At 55.6% G+C, this 12744-nt stretch overlaps 1 protein-coding gene across 11 annotated transcripts in view; it reads right to left on the bottom strand.

Annotated features, from left to right (window-relative positions):
• Nucleotides 1-12744, bottom strand: part of CACNA1C (calcium voltage-gated channel subunit alpha1 C) — a 557739-nt gene that overhangs the window by 76899 nt on the left and 468096 nt on the right. For all 11 annotated transcript variants that reach the window (XM_036865102.1, XM_036865108.1, XM_036865106.1 and 8 more), the window contains exons 14-19: nucleotides 11376-11583; nucleotides 10374-10494; nucleotides 8966-9080; nucleotides 7657-7777; nucleotides 7304-7373; nucleotides 1896-2028 (exon numbers count right to left, since the gene is read on the bottom strand). In XM_036865102.1, the coding sequence (XP_036720997.1) occupies nucleotides 1896-2028; nucleotides 7304-7373; nucleotides 7657-7777; nucleotides 8966-9080; nucleotides 10374-10494; nucleotides 11376-11583 (768 nt within the window). The remainder of the gene's footprint in view (nucleotides 1-1895; nucleotides 2029-7303; nucleotides 7374-7656; nucleotides 7778-8965; nucleotides 9081-10373; nucleotides 10495-11375; nucleotides 11584-12744) is intronic.

The raw sequence follows: 12744 nt of genomic DNA on the forward strand, positions 1-12744 counted from the left end.
AGGAGGGGAGAAGGGTGTGATTATCATCTTCATTTTATCGATAAAAACCACTGCCCAGGAAGGACAGGCCTGCCCAGACACAGTGTGTGTGTGTGTGTGTGTGTGTGTGTGTGTGTGTGTGTCCAGGGCTTGAACCTGGCCTTCAGGCTTCTGCTCCTGGCGTATGGCTGACTAAATGCTCTGAGAGACCAAGCTTTCTCAGACAATTCTGGTTTCACGAGAGTTAGGAAAGGTCTGCAGCGATCCTCCCCAAACAAACAAGCCGATCCACTGAGCTGGGGTCTGTGTGGCATGCAGCCAGGATGGGCAGAGGCGCCTGAGGAGGCCAGTGGCAGCACTGCTGTCAGGAAACTTCGAGCCAGTCGGAGGTGGGGCAGAGGAGCCCGGGACCCCTAGGCGGAGCCAGTGTCCTCAAGGAGCATCTGGAAGAAAGCTTCCCAGTCCTAATTTAGGTCCGTGGGAATCTTGCTGATTAAGATGAAGTATTGAGGTCACAATCAAAGATCATTAAACACTCAAGAAGATAAGCCACTAAGATGGGAATCGAAGAAACTACAAATAATTGACTTAGACGGCCCCTCCCCAAAGACTGTGTATACTGGAAACATCAGATACGCGTTATAGAACAGCTATATTTGAAATGTTTAATGGAATAAAGGACTCGACCACAAAGATGATGAATCAACAAGAAACTCAGACATAGACAGATGGAGCTGGAAAACCAAGCAAGACCTGGAACTGTCTGAAGTGAAAAGATATAAGCTGATGTGAAAACTGGTTTACACAGTAACACAGAGATGAAGAGAGAATTGAGAAATTGTAAGATGTATCTGAAGAAATGACCGACCTAGAATTCCAACCGAGAGACTAAGAGATGAATGATATGAAGATGTGAATGTGTGATCTGGGAAGGACAGAATGGGAAGGTATAACTTGTGTCTACTTGGACCAGCTGGAGAGAAGGAAGATGAGGCAGTGTGTAAAGAGACTATCCTGCAACTTTCCAAGAATTAGCTATTCTTTTCCTAATCTTTAATGTCGCTCAAGAACTGACAAAAATATAAATCCATAGACTTAAGAAGCATAACATATTCCAAGCAGGATAAATGGAAAGAAATCCATGGTGGTAAAAGTGCACAACCCCAGAGACAGCAGATGATGTTAAACACCACTGGAGACAAGGGGCAGATTCTGACAAAGGAACAATCGTAGGAATTCCGACTTCACAGTGGAATAACACATCTAACACGCTGAAGGCTAAAACCCATCAGCCTGAAAGTGTGTACACAGCCAAACTACCTTTCAAGCACAAGAAATGAAAAGGATTACAGATAAACAGAGGCCAAGTGAATTTTCCATAAAAGAACTTCTGAGGAATGTACTTTAAGGAGGAAAGAACATGATTGCCGAAGGATGGCTTGAGATGCATAAAAAATGGTGAACAGATAAAACAGTAAGTGGTATGTAAATCCAAACATACGCTGTCTACACAGGTACTCATGTCTGACTTGTCGTGTTGGAAATAAAGATCGGGACCAAAATACTCATCCACCATAACACGTTAAGGAAGGAGGGCTGCGAGGAGTTAAAGTAGTGTAACTATTTTAACTCCTTCTATTTTGCAGGAGAAGGTTTAGGACCTTGTTCAACTTTAGGCTCTGTTAAGTTAAATGTAATCACCAACAGAATAGAAATAGAGTTTACACATTCCACAAAATGGAGAGAAAAACAAACCCAGGTCTTCTGATTCAGAATCCAGGACCCTCTTCCCTAAATCCACGCCTGTTTACGCAAGCTGCGGGGAGCTGAGAGAGTCCCAGGCCCACCCAGAGGCTGGAGGGTGCTGACACCTGCTGGGCTTGCGTCACAGAGAGCGCGAAGCCCCGTCCACACACCTGTTGTTTGGGCTGAAGATGAAGAAAGCGCTGGCTTCTGGCATGGGCACCGCCTTCTCCTTCAGGTGCAGCTCAGAGAGGGGGCGTGGGCGGGGGCCCACGGGCATCTCAGGCTCCTCCTCATCCTCTTCTCCTGCAAGAAAAAAGCACCGCTCTAAATAGCTCCACGGCTCCAGCTTATTTTTACCACCATGCTGCTTACTTCCAGATGCCTTCCTATGGACAGGAATCAGACATCATCCACATCTCTGGAAACGAAGGGGACCAACCAAGACACCCAGCTCTCTCCCCGTGGGCACGGCTGGAGCTCATCTCTGCTAGAGGAAGACTCTCCGGCAGCACACGACAGGAGGCTGAGAGTAGGGTGACCAACTCAAAACCTGTCCTTGTTTTTAAATGGAAATTCCCACATCCCAGGAAACCCTCAGTCCCCTGCAAATCGGGGTGGTTGGTCATCCTAGTGGTCAGGCACTAGCGACAGGTGACCAGGTGAGACTGGGGCACTGCCAAGTGTCCTCGCCCTTCTGGACTGCAGGCAGGGGAAAGGGCGTGGCTCAGCTGACCTGACACCCCGGCAAACAACCCCATCCTTGAATGTTCCAGGAGCTTCAAGTCAACATTCTCCCTATGCCTGAAAACACAAGAAAACACTGTGCTGCAGGGCAGTCGGGCCGTAATCCTGCCCTAACAGGCCCTCCGTCCAAAGGTCTAGACGCTGACACCAGTTACAGAAGCACTTTGTTCTCCAGGCCAGCGGCCACACTGAATGTGGACCACAGGCAGACAAGCTCACTGGCCATGGAAGGAAACTGCATACCCGGTTCTTGTCCAAGGTACTTAAAAATGTTTAGAAGGGGATGGAAGTTAGGAGCATGCCTTGATCCAAATCTTGGCTCTGTTTCTTTCTGGCTGTTTAAGTTAGTGTCTCTGTGCCTCAGTTTCCCCATCCGTGAGATGGGATAATAGCACGTATGTACCTCAGAATGGCGCTATTACAATCTCCGCCCATGGTAGACACTCCAAGACTGCAAATTAGTGTCTAGCATCTTCCTCAGTCTGTCTGCTCTTTGCCTGTTATTTCCCAGAAGACCTTCCACTCACATCAAACTATCCTCTGAACACTCACTGTAGTGGGCTGAATAGCGTCCCCCCAAATCCATGCCCACCCGGAGCCACAGGATGTGACCTTATTTTGGAAAATGCATCTTTGCAGATGTCATTAGCTACGATGCTGTCACAGTGGACGAGGGTGGGCCCTCGTTCCGGGGACTGTTGTCCTTGTAAGGAGACACGGGGAAGAAGGACAGAGGCAGAGATGGGGGTGAGGCTGCAACAACCGAGGAGCTCGAAGGGACTGCATTGGCCGGCAGGGTGGGGACTCTCCCCAGAGCCGCTGGAGGGAGCTCAGCCCTGCCGGCATCTCGATGTCTGGCTTCCAGGCTCCAGAGCTGTGAGAGGATGAAGTTCTGTTGTTGAAGCCCGTGTCCGGGGGCCCCATGAAGGCGGCTCAGCTCTCTCCTTGCTTGACCTGCCCGTCAGCCCCTCCGCAGAGCTGTGGGCACCCCCGGCTCAGACAGCGCCTTCACCGGCCTTCCTGAGTCCCTGCACCCAGGAAGGACCTTCCCGTGAATCCCAGCAGCACCTCCGGCCTCCCACACCCACCTGGCACTTGGGACAAAAACGCCTCGGATGCGTGACTTTAAATGTACCTGGCTCCGTCTCTTCATGTGCTGAAAGCCCTGCAGAGAGAACCCCCTGGCACGTGCTGAAAGCCCTGCAGAGAGAACCCCCCTGGCACGTGCTGAAAGCCCTGCAGAGAGAACCCCCCTGGCACGTGCTGAAAGCCCTGCAGAGAGAAACCCCCTGGCATGTGCTGAAAGCCCTGCAGAGAGAACCCCCCCGGCACGTGGAAGCCTCATTTCCTGCTGATGATTTAACAACACTGGCTTTACGAGGAAGGGGACTGTGCAGAAGGTCCGGTGGAGAGACGGCTCTGGGCAGTGGACCTCGTGGACCAGCCACAGGTCTGTGCTCCCTCCCGGTTACCACGGAGCCAGGTGGGGCGGAGCAAAAGAGCCTGGCACAGAAAGCGGTTCTTTATCAAGCAAGAGGCAACCAACGACCCATGCCTTCTCTGGAGGACCAGCAGATCACAGGCACAGATCAGATTCCCTCCCTCGAGTAATTAGAGCTGACCGGCAGGCAATGAATATTTTCAGCAGAAGAGTGGCACACAATGGAGGATGGTGTCCAGGAGAGGCTTGAAGCTTCCTAACTAACCTTGGCAAGGTCTCCTATTAAAGCAAAATCAGTGAAGCCAGAGTGGGCTTACATCATGGCATCTATACGTGGAATTTAACTGGAGGATCTCAGGTCCCGCCTGGCTCTGTCCTCTTTCCAGTTTTGCTCTAAATGACCCAACACTTTCTTATTCAGGAATATCTGAGAACAGGTAATTGAATGCTTATTTAATCATCTGTGTTTATAGAAAAACACGTTTGCCAGGTTTGTGCGCCTCTAAGGTCCTTGTGGAGAATCGTGTGTACTCTTTTGTCCTGCGAGCGATGTTTAAGAGGAAACTACTGAGGAAGGACAAACCAAACTTGTAAAGGGTCACAACGTTGCCGGCACATGATGCTTTGCACGTACGACGCGTGAGGAGAGAGGTGACGGGTTAGGGGAAGTCAGGTAGAGCTCCTTCTGGGGTGGGCAGCCAACCGCCCAGACGCCCGAGGCCCGTGGAACCCCTCGCTGCTGTTATCTCATCGCAGCTCTCAGAGGCTTGGAGAAGCGGGGAAAGCAAGGCCCGGCCGCTTTCCAGATGGCGCTTCCAGAACTCAGCAGGAAAAACGTGGCGGGCAGAGCTAAATGCCCACCCTCGGGCCTTGCCGCCCCGGGCCCCATGCTCACCGCTGTGATTCTGCTCACGGCCGGTTCAAGTCAAAATACTGTTTCTGACACCGCGGGCGCACAGCGCACTGGACGCAAAGCCATGGCCTTGCCCTCAAGGAGCATCCAGGCCTCCGTGCAGCCCCAGAGTCCAGCCGCCCTAAAAGGCCAACCTGCAGAGCAAGGCTGGGACGCACTCCCCGCGCTGACACCTTCTCTCAACTGGCTCAACTCGGCCCTCAGAGCCGCCTTCACCCTCCCGCCTCTCCAGCTTCTCTGTCCAGCCGGCCTTGCCTCCAAACACCCCCAAGGGCCGCCCCCTCTACGTCTCCAGCTGGTCCCCTGCCCTGCTGCCATCATCCTGCCTGGACTGCTGCATGAGCATCCCCACTGCCCCAGCCTACTCTGTTTTTACACCACAGCCAGAGCGAGTCTTTTGCAAGGTAAGTCAGACGTGGGCTGAGAACCTCCTGTGGTCCCCCCAGCATCAGCCGGGACCCATCCCTCTGCGTGGCCTTGGGGGCTGTCCCACCTGCTCCTGCCCCGTCTCCTGCCCCACCCCCGGCCCTGTGCCTGCTCTGGTCCCACTGCAGACGGGTGCGACTGCCCGAGATTCTGTGCTTGCTGGTTCCTCCACCTAGAAAGCTCTTCCCTCAATCATCTCCACACACCTGGCTCCTCTGACTCAGGGTTCAGCCCAGAGGTCACATCCTCAAAGGGGCCCTAGTGACCACACAGCCAGGGCAGCCCCGCCCACTTGGTACCCCTAATACGGCCCTTGGTTTTATGCTCTTCCTGGTGTTTCCTTTCTGGTTGGTTTGCTTTCTTGCTCCTTGTCTGCCTCCCACTACAATGGGGGCCCCCGAGAACAGTGGCCTTCTCTGTCCCCCATGGTCCAGGGCCCGGCACACAGTAGGTGCTTTATAAGCAGTTATTAAATCAATGAATGGACGTCCCCCTGGTTTTGTCCAGCTCTGTGTCCATGAAAACAGGATGGTCCGGAAGTAACTTCTTCCCTCTCCAGCTCCCCGACTGCAGACCCAGTAGGGACCACCTGCTCTGCGACCCCCCCGCCGCCCCACCTCCCCGCACTGCTCTCTCCTGGAGCCCCTGCAGCAGCCCAGGCCTCTCCCACAGCGTCTGGACTGAGCCACACATTCTCTGGTGTCATCTCACTTCCTTTTCACGTGTACTTATTAATTTTCAGCCCTTAGTGACTCTTAAGCACATCTGTATGTTCACTCAAATAAATGAATCAATTAGATAAAAGCACCATCTTGGCACAAAGCTTTCCTTCCTGGGTGAGGTGATGTTTCTAAAATGTAGGTGTATACAAAGCTGGGAGGCTCCAACCAACCGGCGAGCTTTGCAGATTGAACCAGGAGGGGAGGCCTGAAAGGCCACTGCTGGGCCGCGGGGCTGCTTTGTGGGGACTAGGGACAGGCGCCTCCTGCAGGGGGTCCCGCGATTAACAAAACCTACCTAAGATCAGTTAGCTCCCCGTCCATATTCAATTTCCCCCCATTACCTCAAAATGTCACCTAAAAGTTTATTTGCTCATTTAGGATCAAGGCAAGACCCGCCCGCTGCATTCGGTAGATATTTCTGGTCTGTCTTTGAAATTCTGTAATAGTTTCCGCCCAGAAGGGCTTTAAGGCTTCAAAAGGTTTGGTGTCCGGCACACGGACACCCTTCCGCCCTCCTTTCTGTCCGAGCCCCAGGAAGCCAAATCCTCTTTCCCAGCAGACAGACTGCGGAGGGAAAGGGAAAAGGAGGCCGGGCGCGGTCACGAATGCAGAAGGTTCTCAGGCTCCCGAAGGGGCTGTGACCTGACACAGCCCAACCTGTGCAGGGAGGGGTGTCAGCGAGACCCACGGTGCCTTGACGGTGTGTCGTGACTTTGAGCTTGAAGCTCGTGATAACATCTGCAATTCTCTGTAGAAGGAGGGCAGGTCAGGGCTCACACAGGGTGTGGTTTCCTGACGCAGGGAAGTGGCTCCTGAGGGGGGCTGAGGGGCTCCTGACGTGAAACCCTCTCCAGGGGGCCTGCCTGCCAGTTTACGGACCAGACGGCAGAGCTCTGAACGCATCCTGCAGAGCAGCGAGCAGTGGTGGCCACGCTGTTCTCAGCACCGCCTTCCGGGTGAGGACAGGACAGATTTGGGATTTATTATTAAGTGAGCAAGATGCCGTGACATATGCTATCCTAACAAGTTATGTAACTTAATAATGATTTTACAACATAGGCTCTAATAAACCTTAAACGTATATGGAATCCAGCTTCCAAAAGACCCAAAGGCATCGCTCAAACACGACGCATTCAACCTTCTGTTGTTATTATGAGGAAACAAGGAGCAAAGTACCCTGCCCTCCAGAGGATAACCGGCAGTGCTGCAGCCGAGTCGGGGGGATCTGGCAGGGCCCCTGCTTGTGGGGGAACTGGGGCCAGCACGTGGCTTTACAGTTGGGTGTCCACCCCCAGACCCCCCCCACCCCCAGGCCAGGCTGCGGGCTGGTACCTGTGGTTTCCGGGTTGGGGTAGGAACTCTTGTCCTCATTCTCGTTGGGCTGGAGGTCGTCCATGTTGATCTAGGCAGCCAAGGAGAGAAGGAGGGTCCAGTCAGACAACGTCCACAGCTTTAGAGGCTTCGGGTAGCCTTGAAATTGCCCCTTAGTCTAGGCTGAGCTGTCGACTCAGAAACACACCCCTTTTCCTTTGCACACATCCCTCAGGACACCAGCAGAGGGCTGGCCTTCCTTCTCTCTGCACCCAGCTCTGCTGTCCACCCTCCCCAGCCCCTTCTTACCCCTCCTCCCCTGGTGTCTGGCCCAGGAGGACCGTGCCCTCCTCCCCTGGGCCTCGGCCCCTCACCTTGGTGGCAGGGGGGGACTCTCCATCCGCAGTGATGGATTTCAGCTCAATTTTCTCCTCCTTGGTCTCCTCCACGGCCGGCTTCTCCACCACCTCTTGTTTCTTCTCTGGGCTGGCAGTCCTGGCCGGTCAGCAGGAGGGAAAAGAAAGGGATGTTGGCCAGATTGACAGGGAGCTGCCCTGTGCTCTGTTGGGGCCCATGCCATGCGGCTCAATCACAGGGGCGCTGGGCCTCGCCCGGCTCTGTCCCATCCTGGCTCTGTCCCATCCCGGCTCTGTCCCATCCTGGCTCTGTCCTAGCCCGGCTCTGTCCCATCCTGGTTCTGTCCTAGCCCGGCTCTGTCCCATCCCGGCTCTGTCCCATCCCAGCTCTGTCCCATCCCAGCTCTGTCCTCGCCCGGCTCTGTCCTAGCCCGGCTCTGTCCCATCCCAGCTCTGTCCCATCCCGGCTCTGTCCCATCCCGGCTCTGTCCTCGCCTGGCTCTGTCCCATCCTGGCTCTGTCCCTGCCCAGCTCTGTCCCCACCCGGCTCTGTCCCATCCCAGCTCTGTCCCATCCCGGCTCTGTCCTCGCCTGGCTCTGTCCCATCCTGGCTCTGTCCTAGCCCGGCTCTGTCCCATCCCAGCTCTGTCCCATCCCGGCTCTGTCCCTGCCTGGCTCTGTCCCATCCCGGCTCTGTCCTTGCCCGGCTCTGCGCCTGCCTGGCTCTGTCCCATCCCGGCTCTGTCCCATCCCGGCTCTGTCCCAGCCCGGCTCTGTCCCCACCCGGCTCTGTCCCATCCCGGCTCTGTCCCATCCCGGCTCTGTCCCCACCCGGCTCTGTCCAGCATTCAGTCGAAGAGTCCAGCTTCTCAGCGGCTCAGTCCCCGTCTAACCCAGAGAAAGGTTCCTGGAGAACCCTGCTCAGTACTCAGCAGAGGTGTGGCCTGTGACAGTCCACGTAGACAAGGACGAAGACAGAGTGGGGCCCTGGCTTGTCTTCTCATCGCTCCTCAGCTGGAGCTGGACCTCTCCCCTGAGCGGCTGCCGCCCCCCGCCCTCCCCTCTACTCCCACCACCTCTCATGACCTCCCTTCTTAATAGAGAACCCGCCACCTTCCTGGACAGGTGGGGCCACACACCTTCCCAGAGCTGTAATTCACGGTGGTCCCCGCTTAGAGCAATGCCCAGGAATTAGGGGAGAGGCTCGACTCACACAGAGAGCCCCCAGCCAGCCCCCTTCCAGGAGGGATGGCCAGGCAGGGCGGAGCATCTCCTGAGCGCCGAGGGGAGCGGCACCCCAGGCTGGGCCGCGGAAGCCGGCGGTTACCTGGCCAGCTTCTTCCTCTCCTTCTCTTCTTCCTCCTCCTTCTGGGCAGAGGTGAGGCTCTCGGCGTCAGCCAGGTTGTCCACGGCAATGGCCAAGAACACATTCAGTAGAATATCTGTTTGTGCCCATTCTTAAAGAAAATGACCCTTGGACTTGGGGTTGTGGATGGGCACAGGGGCGGAAGGGGGCAGGACACGCGGGGGCAGAGCTCCCCCCGGGGAGGGGCTCCGAGCCCCATCACCCCACTAGCTTCCCGGGGTTTTCCGAGGGGTCGAGCGCAGGCCCGCTGGCAGGCTGGGGCCGGGGGCGGCGCGGCCGGCAGCCGAGCCTCACTCTTTAACTGCCGGTTTCGAGATGACAGCCTGTGACTGACACCGTAAGCAGCGCTGCAGCGGGACGGGGTGCAGAGTGGTCCTTACCGCCGCCAGGAGGTGCCCGCTCACCCTGCCCCTCCTGCTGCGACCCTGTTCAGACAGAGGCCCTGGGAGGGTCCACCGAGCTCCTAACTGGAGCGGAGTTGGCCCTTTCTTCTCCCCCCACCCCAGACTCGGACGCAGGCACCGTGGGTCAGAGAGCCGGATCAGAGCCCATCCAGCCGAGAGGTTAACGCTGGTCAGGCCCATCTTCCACCCCAGGCCCCGGGAGGCTCCGGCTCACACGGGGAGCGAGGGCCGCGGCCCCGCAAGGACAGGGGCTGGGCGTGCGCTATCCTGTTCAGCCTCGCCCGGCCCGTTAGGTCGGAGGCACTGCTATTTCCACCCCGTTCCCAGGACGCTAGGTGGGCAGCCCTGGGTGTGCCCGAGGCCGCCCGCTGGCCTCTGTGTCCAGATCTTCTGTGATTTACTTTCCGAGCCCCTCTGCACACAACCCGTAGGGACAGGATGGGAAGAGGGGTGCCAGCAGCCCAGGACCCGGGAACCTGCCTGTGGCCTGTCCACTCTGCCTGCGGCTAACATCCCGCAGAGTGGCTTCAGAGGGAGGGACCCTGGCCCGAGAGCAGGGCGACAGGCGAACGTCACTTCCGGGGCGGAGGCTCTGTCCTCCCCGGGCAGGGGCCCTGGGCTGGCGCAGCCAGTGCGCACATCGGAGTCCGAGTGAGTGGCTGCAAGCACAACACCGGGCGGGGGGCTGCTCGTCTGGACCGCGGCGAGGATGCACTCCTGGAATCGGAGGCTGGGGGACGACTCGCATCCCCCCCTGGGCCCAGGCTCCGGGCTCCCACCCAGACACCTGCACCGCTGAGGTGGTCTGGGCTGGACATATTCTCCCAAGCCTGCTTCCCCTGGGGGGAGGGCCCTGGGTCCCCCCCCAAAGTCAGGACCTGCGGGGCACACCTATTGGCATCGAGCTGCAGACTGAGAGCTGGGGCAGTGGGGGCGGGGTGGGGGGAGGCAGGAGCAAAGGATACAATTTCCACAGATGAAGAGGATGATGAAGTAAATACAGACTAACATCCCTGGAAAAGAGGGGCCGCCATAAGCCATGATCCCATCATACATCACCGAATTCCAGTCCTCCCCGGTCAGGATCTGAATGACACAGTCCCACCAATAAGGGACACAGCGTTAGACCAGCAGCAAACCCGAAACTCCCCTGCCCAGCCCCCTGCGAGACAGAAACGTCTGACATCTCTCTCTTCCTCCCCCGCCTCCTGCCCCCCGTTCTCCTCCCAGGGCTCTGAGCTGTGACCCCCTCAAGTCTAGCCCTCTCCTTAGACAGAGTGCGTGGCCACAGGCACAAATTACCTGATTGACTAAAAGAGCTTCCTGGGCAAAACACCTCCTACCCCCAGGTACAGTGCTCAGTGGCTGACCCTCGAGTTAAGTCATCAAGGTGAGCGTGTCCACTAAGGGGCCCCAGGTCCCCCGGTTTCCTCCAAACGTGAGGACTTTGGGTACCATCTTTAAGATTTGGGCAACATCCACGTATTACCCAGTTTAATCTGTAAATCGATCTACTTTTAAACTTAAGTGCTACTTTAGCTTGGCCCTAAGCCAACATATCCGTGAAGTCACAAATTCGATGGTAGTCGTATTTTCCTGGGGGCAAGCGTGAAGGGTCGGAAAGACACCCGTCCCCCTCCCCTCCCCAGCAAGGGCCGTCCACTTTCTTTTGTTGATATTTTGGGCTTCCATGTAGAATGTATTTGCATAAAGGTTTCCACAGCTAAGAAACATGTTTTAAGCCGCTTAATTGGATCTTTTTTTTTCCCCAGTGGTCCATCCAACAGCGGAATTTCCTGGGGGTCGGGGTAGGAGAGCTACAGACTGTCCTGGGCTCCTGTGGCCGACCTGTTCTGGCTCTGGCTGCCCCGTGGGAGTGGGCGGGAAGCTTCTGCCTCCCCCGCCCCCCCCACCCCAGCTCCTGGCCCTCCCCCCAGAGCACAATCCCAGCAGAGAAGAGTCCATACCTGAAAGACGGTGAGGAGGGACTGGGGGAAGTTATCGAATGTGCTCCTCCGGGTCTGCATCTCATCAAAGTTGAACTTCCCCCCAAAGAGCTGCATGCCCAGGAGGGAGAAGATGATGATGAAGAGGAAGAGTAGCAGCAGCAGGGAGGCGATGGAGCGCACAGAGTTCAGCAGGGACGCCACCAGGTTGCTCAGGGAGTTCCAGTACCTGGGGACGGGGGGGCGGGGTTAGCCTCCAGCACCTCTCGTCCCACTGCCCCACCCACCAGGGGCTTCGGGACCGGCTGCAACGCCCTCCTCTCGGCCCTGTCCTTGGGGCAGCGTGGTGGTGGGACCTGGCTGGCCAGCTCACAATTAGAGCGTGAGTGAGTTAATTCAGGAGACCCGGGTCAGGAGTCTGGTTCCGACCCAGCTCTGCACGTGCCCTTGGGCGAGTTGCTTAACCTCCCTTCTTTCTGCGCACCCCCACCCCCCCGTCTGAAAAAATAGGGGCAGCGGCAGCACACGCTTCATTATGTTATTGGGAGGATTACATGCGATAACAATTTTTAAAAAGCCACTCCCGCCAACGGCAACAAAATGAAAAATAAGTGGGACTACGTCAAACTAAAAAGCTTCTGCACAGCAAAGGAAACCATCAAAAAAGTGAAAAGACGACCTACAAAATGGGCAAAAAACACTTGCAAACCATATATCTGATAAGAGATTAATATCCAAAATATACAAAGAACTCATGCAACTCAATAGCGAAACAAACAAACAAACAAAAAACACCCCAAATAATCCTATTAAAAAACAGACAGGGACTTCCCTGGCGGCGCTGTGGTTAAGACTCCATGCTCCCAATGCAGGGGGCCCGGGTTCGAGCCCTGGTCAGGGAACTAGGTCCCACACGCATGCCACAACTAAGAGTTCGCATGCCGTATCTAAGACCCAGCGCAACCAAATAAAAATAAATAAATATTTAAAAAAACCAGACAGAAGATCTGAATAGACATTTCTCCAAAGAAGACGTACAAACGGCCAACAGACACGTGAAAAGATGCTCAACATCGCTAATCATTAGGGAAATGCTAATCAAAACCACGAGGTATCACCTCACACCTGTTAGAATGCCCATCATCAGAAAGACAAGAGATAACAAGTGTTGGTGAGAATGTGGAGAAAAGGGAACCCTTGTGCGTTGTTGGTGGGAATGTAAGTTGGTGCAGCCGCTGTGGAAAACAGAATGAAGCTTCCTCAAGATAATTAAAGATAGAGCTACCATACGCTCCAGCAATTCTACTTCTGGGAACATATCCAAAGGATACGTTCACTATAGCATTATTCATAATAACCAAGACATGGAAACAACCTAAGTGTCCATGAA

Source organism: Balaenoptera musculus, chromosome 10 (genome assembly GCF_009873245.2).
Source record: "Balaenoptera musculus isolate JJ_BM4_2016_0621 chromosome 10, mBalMus1.pri.v3, whole genome shotgun sequence".
Taxonomy (NCBI): Eukaryota; Metazoa; Chordata; class Mammalia; order Artiodactyla; family Balaenopteridae; genus Balaenoptera; species Balaenoptera musculus.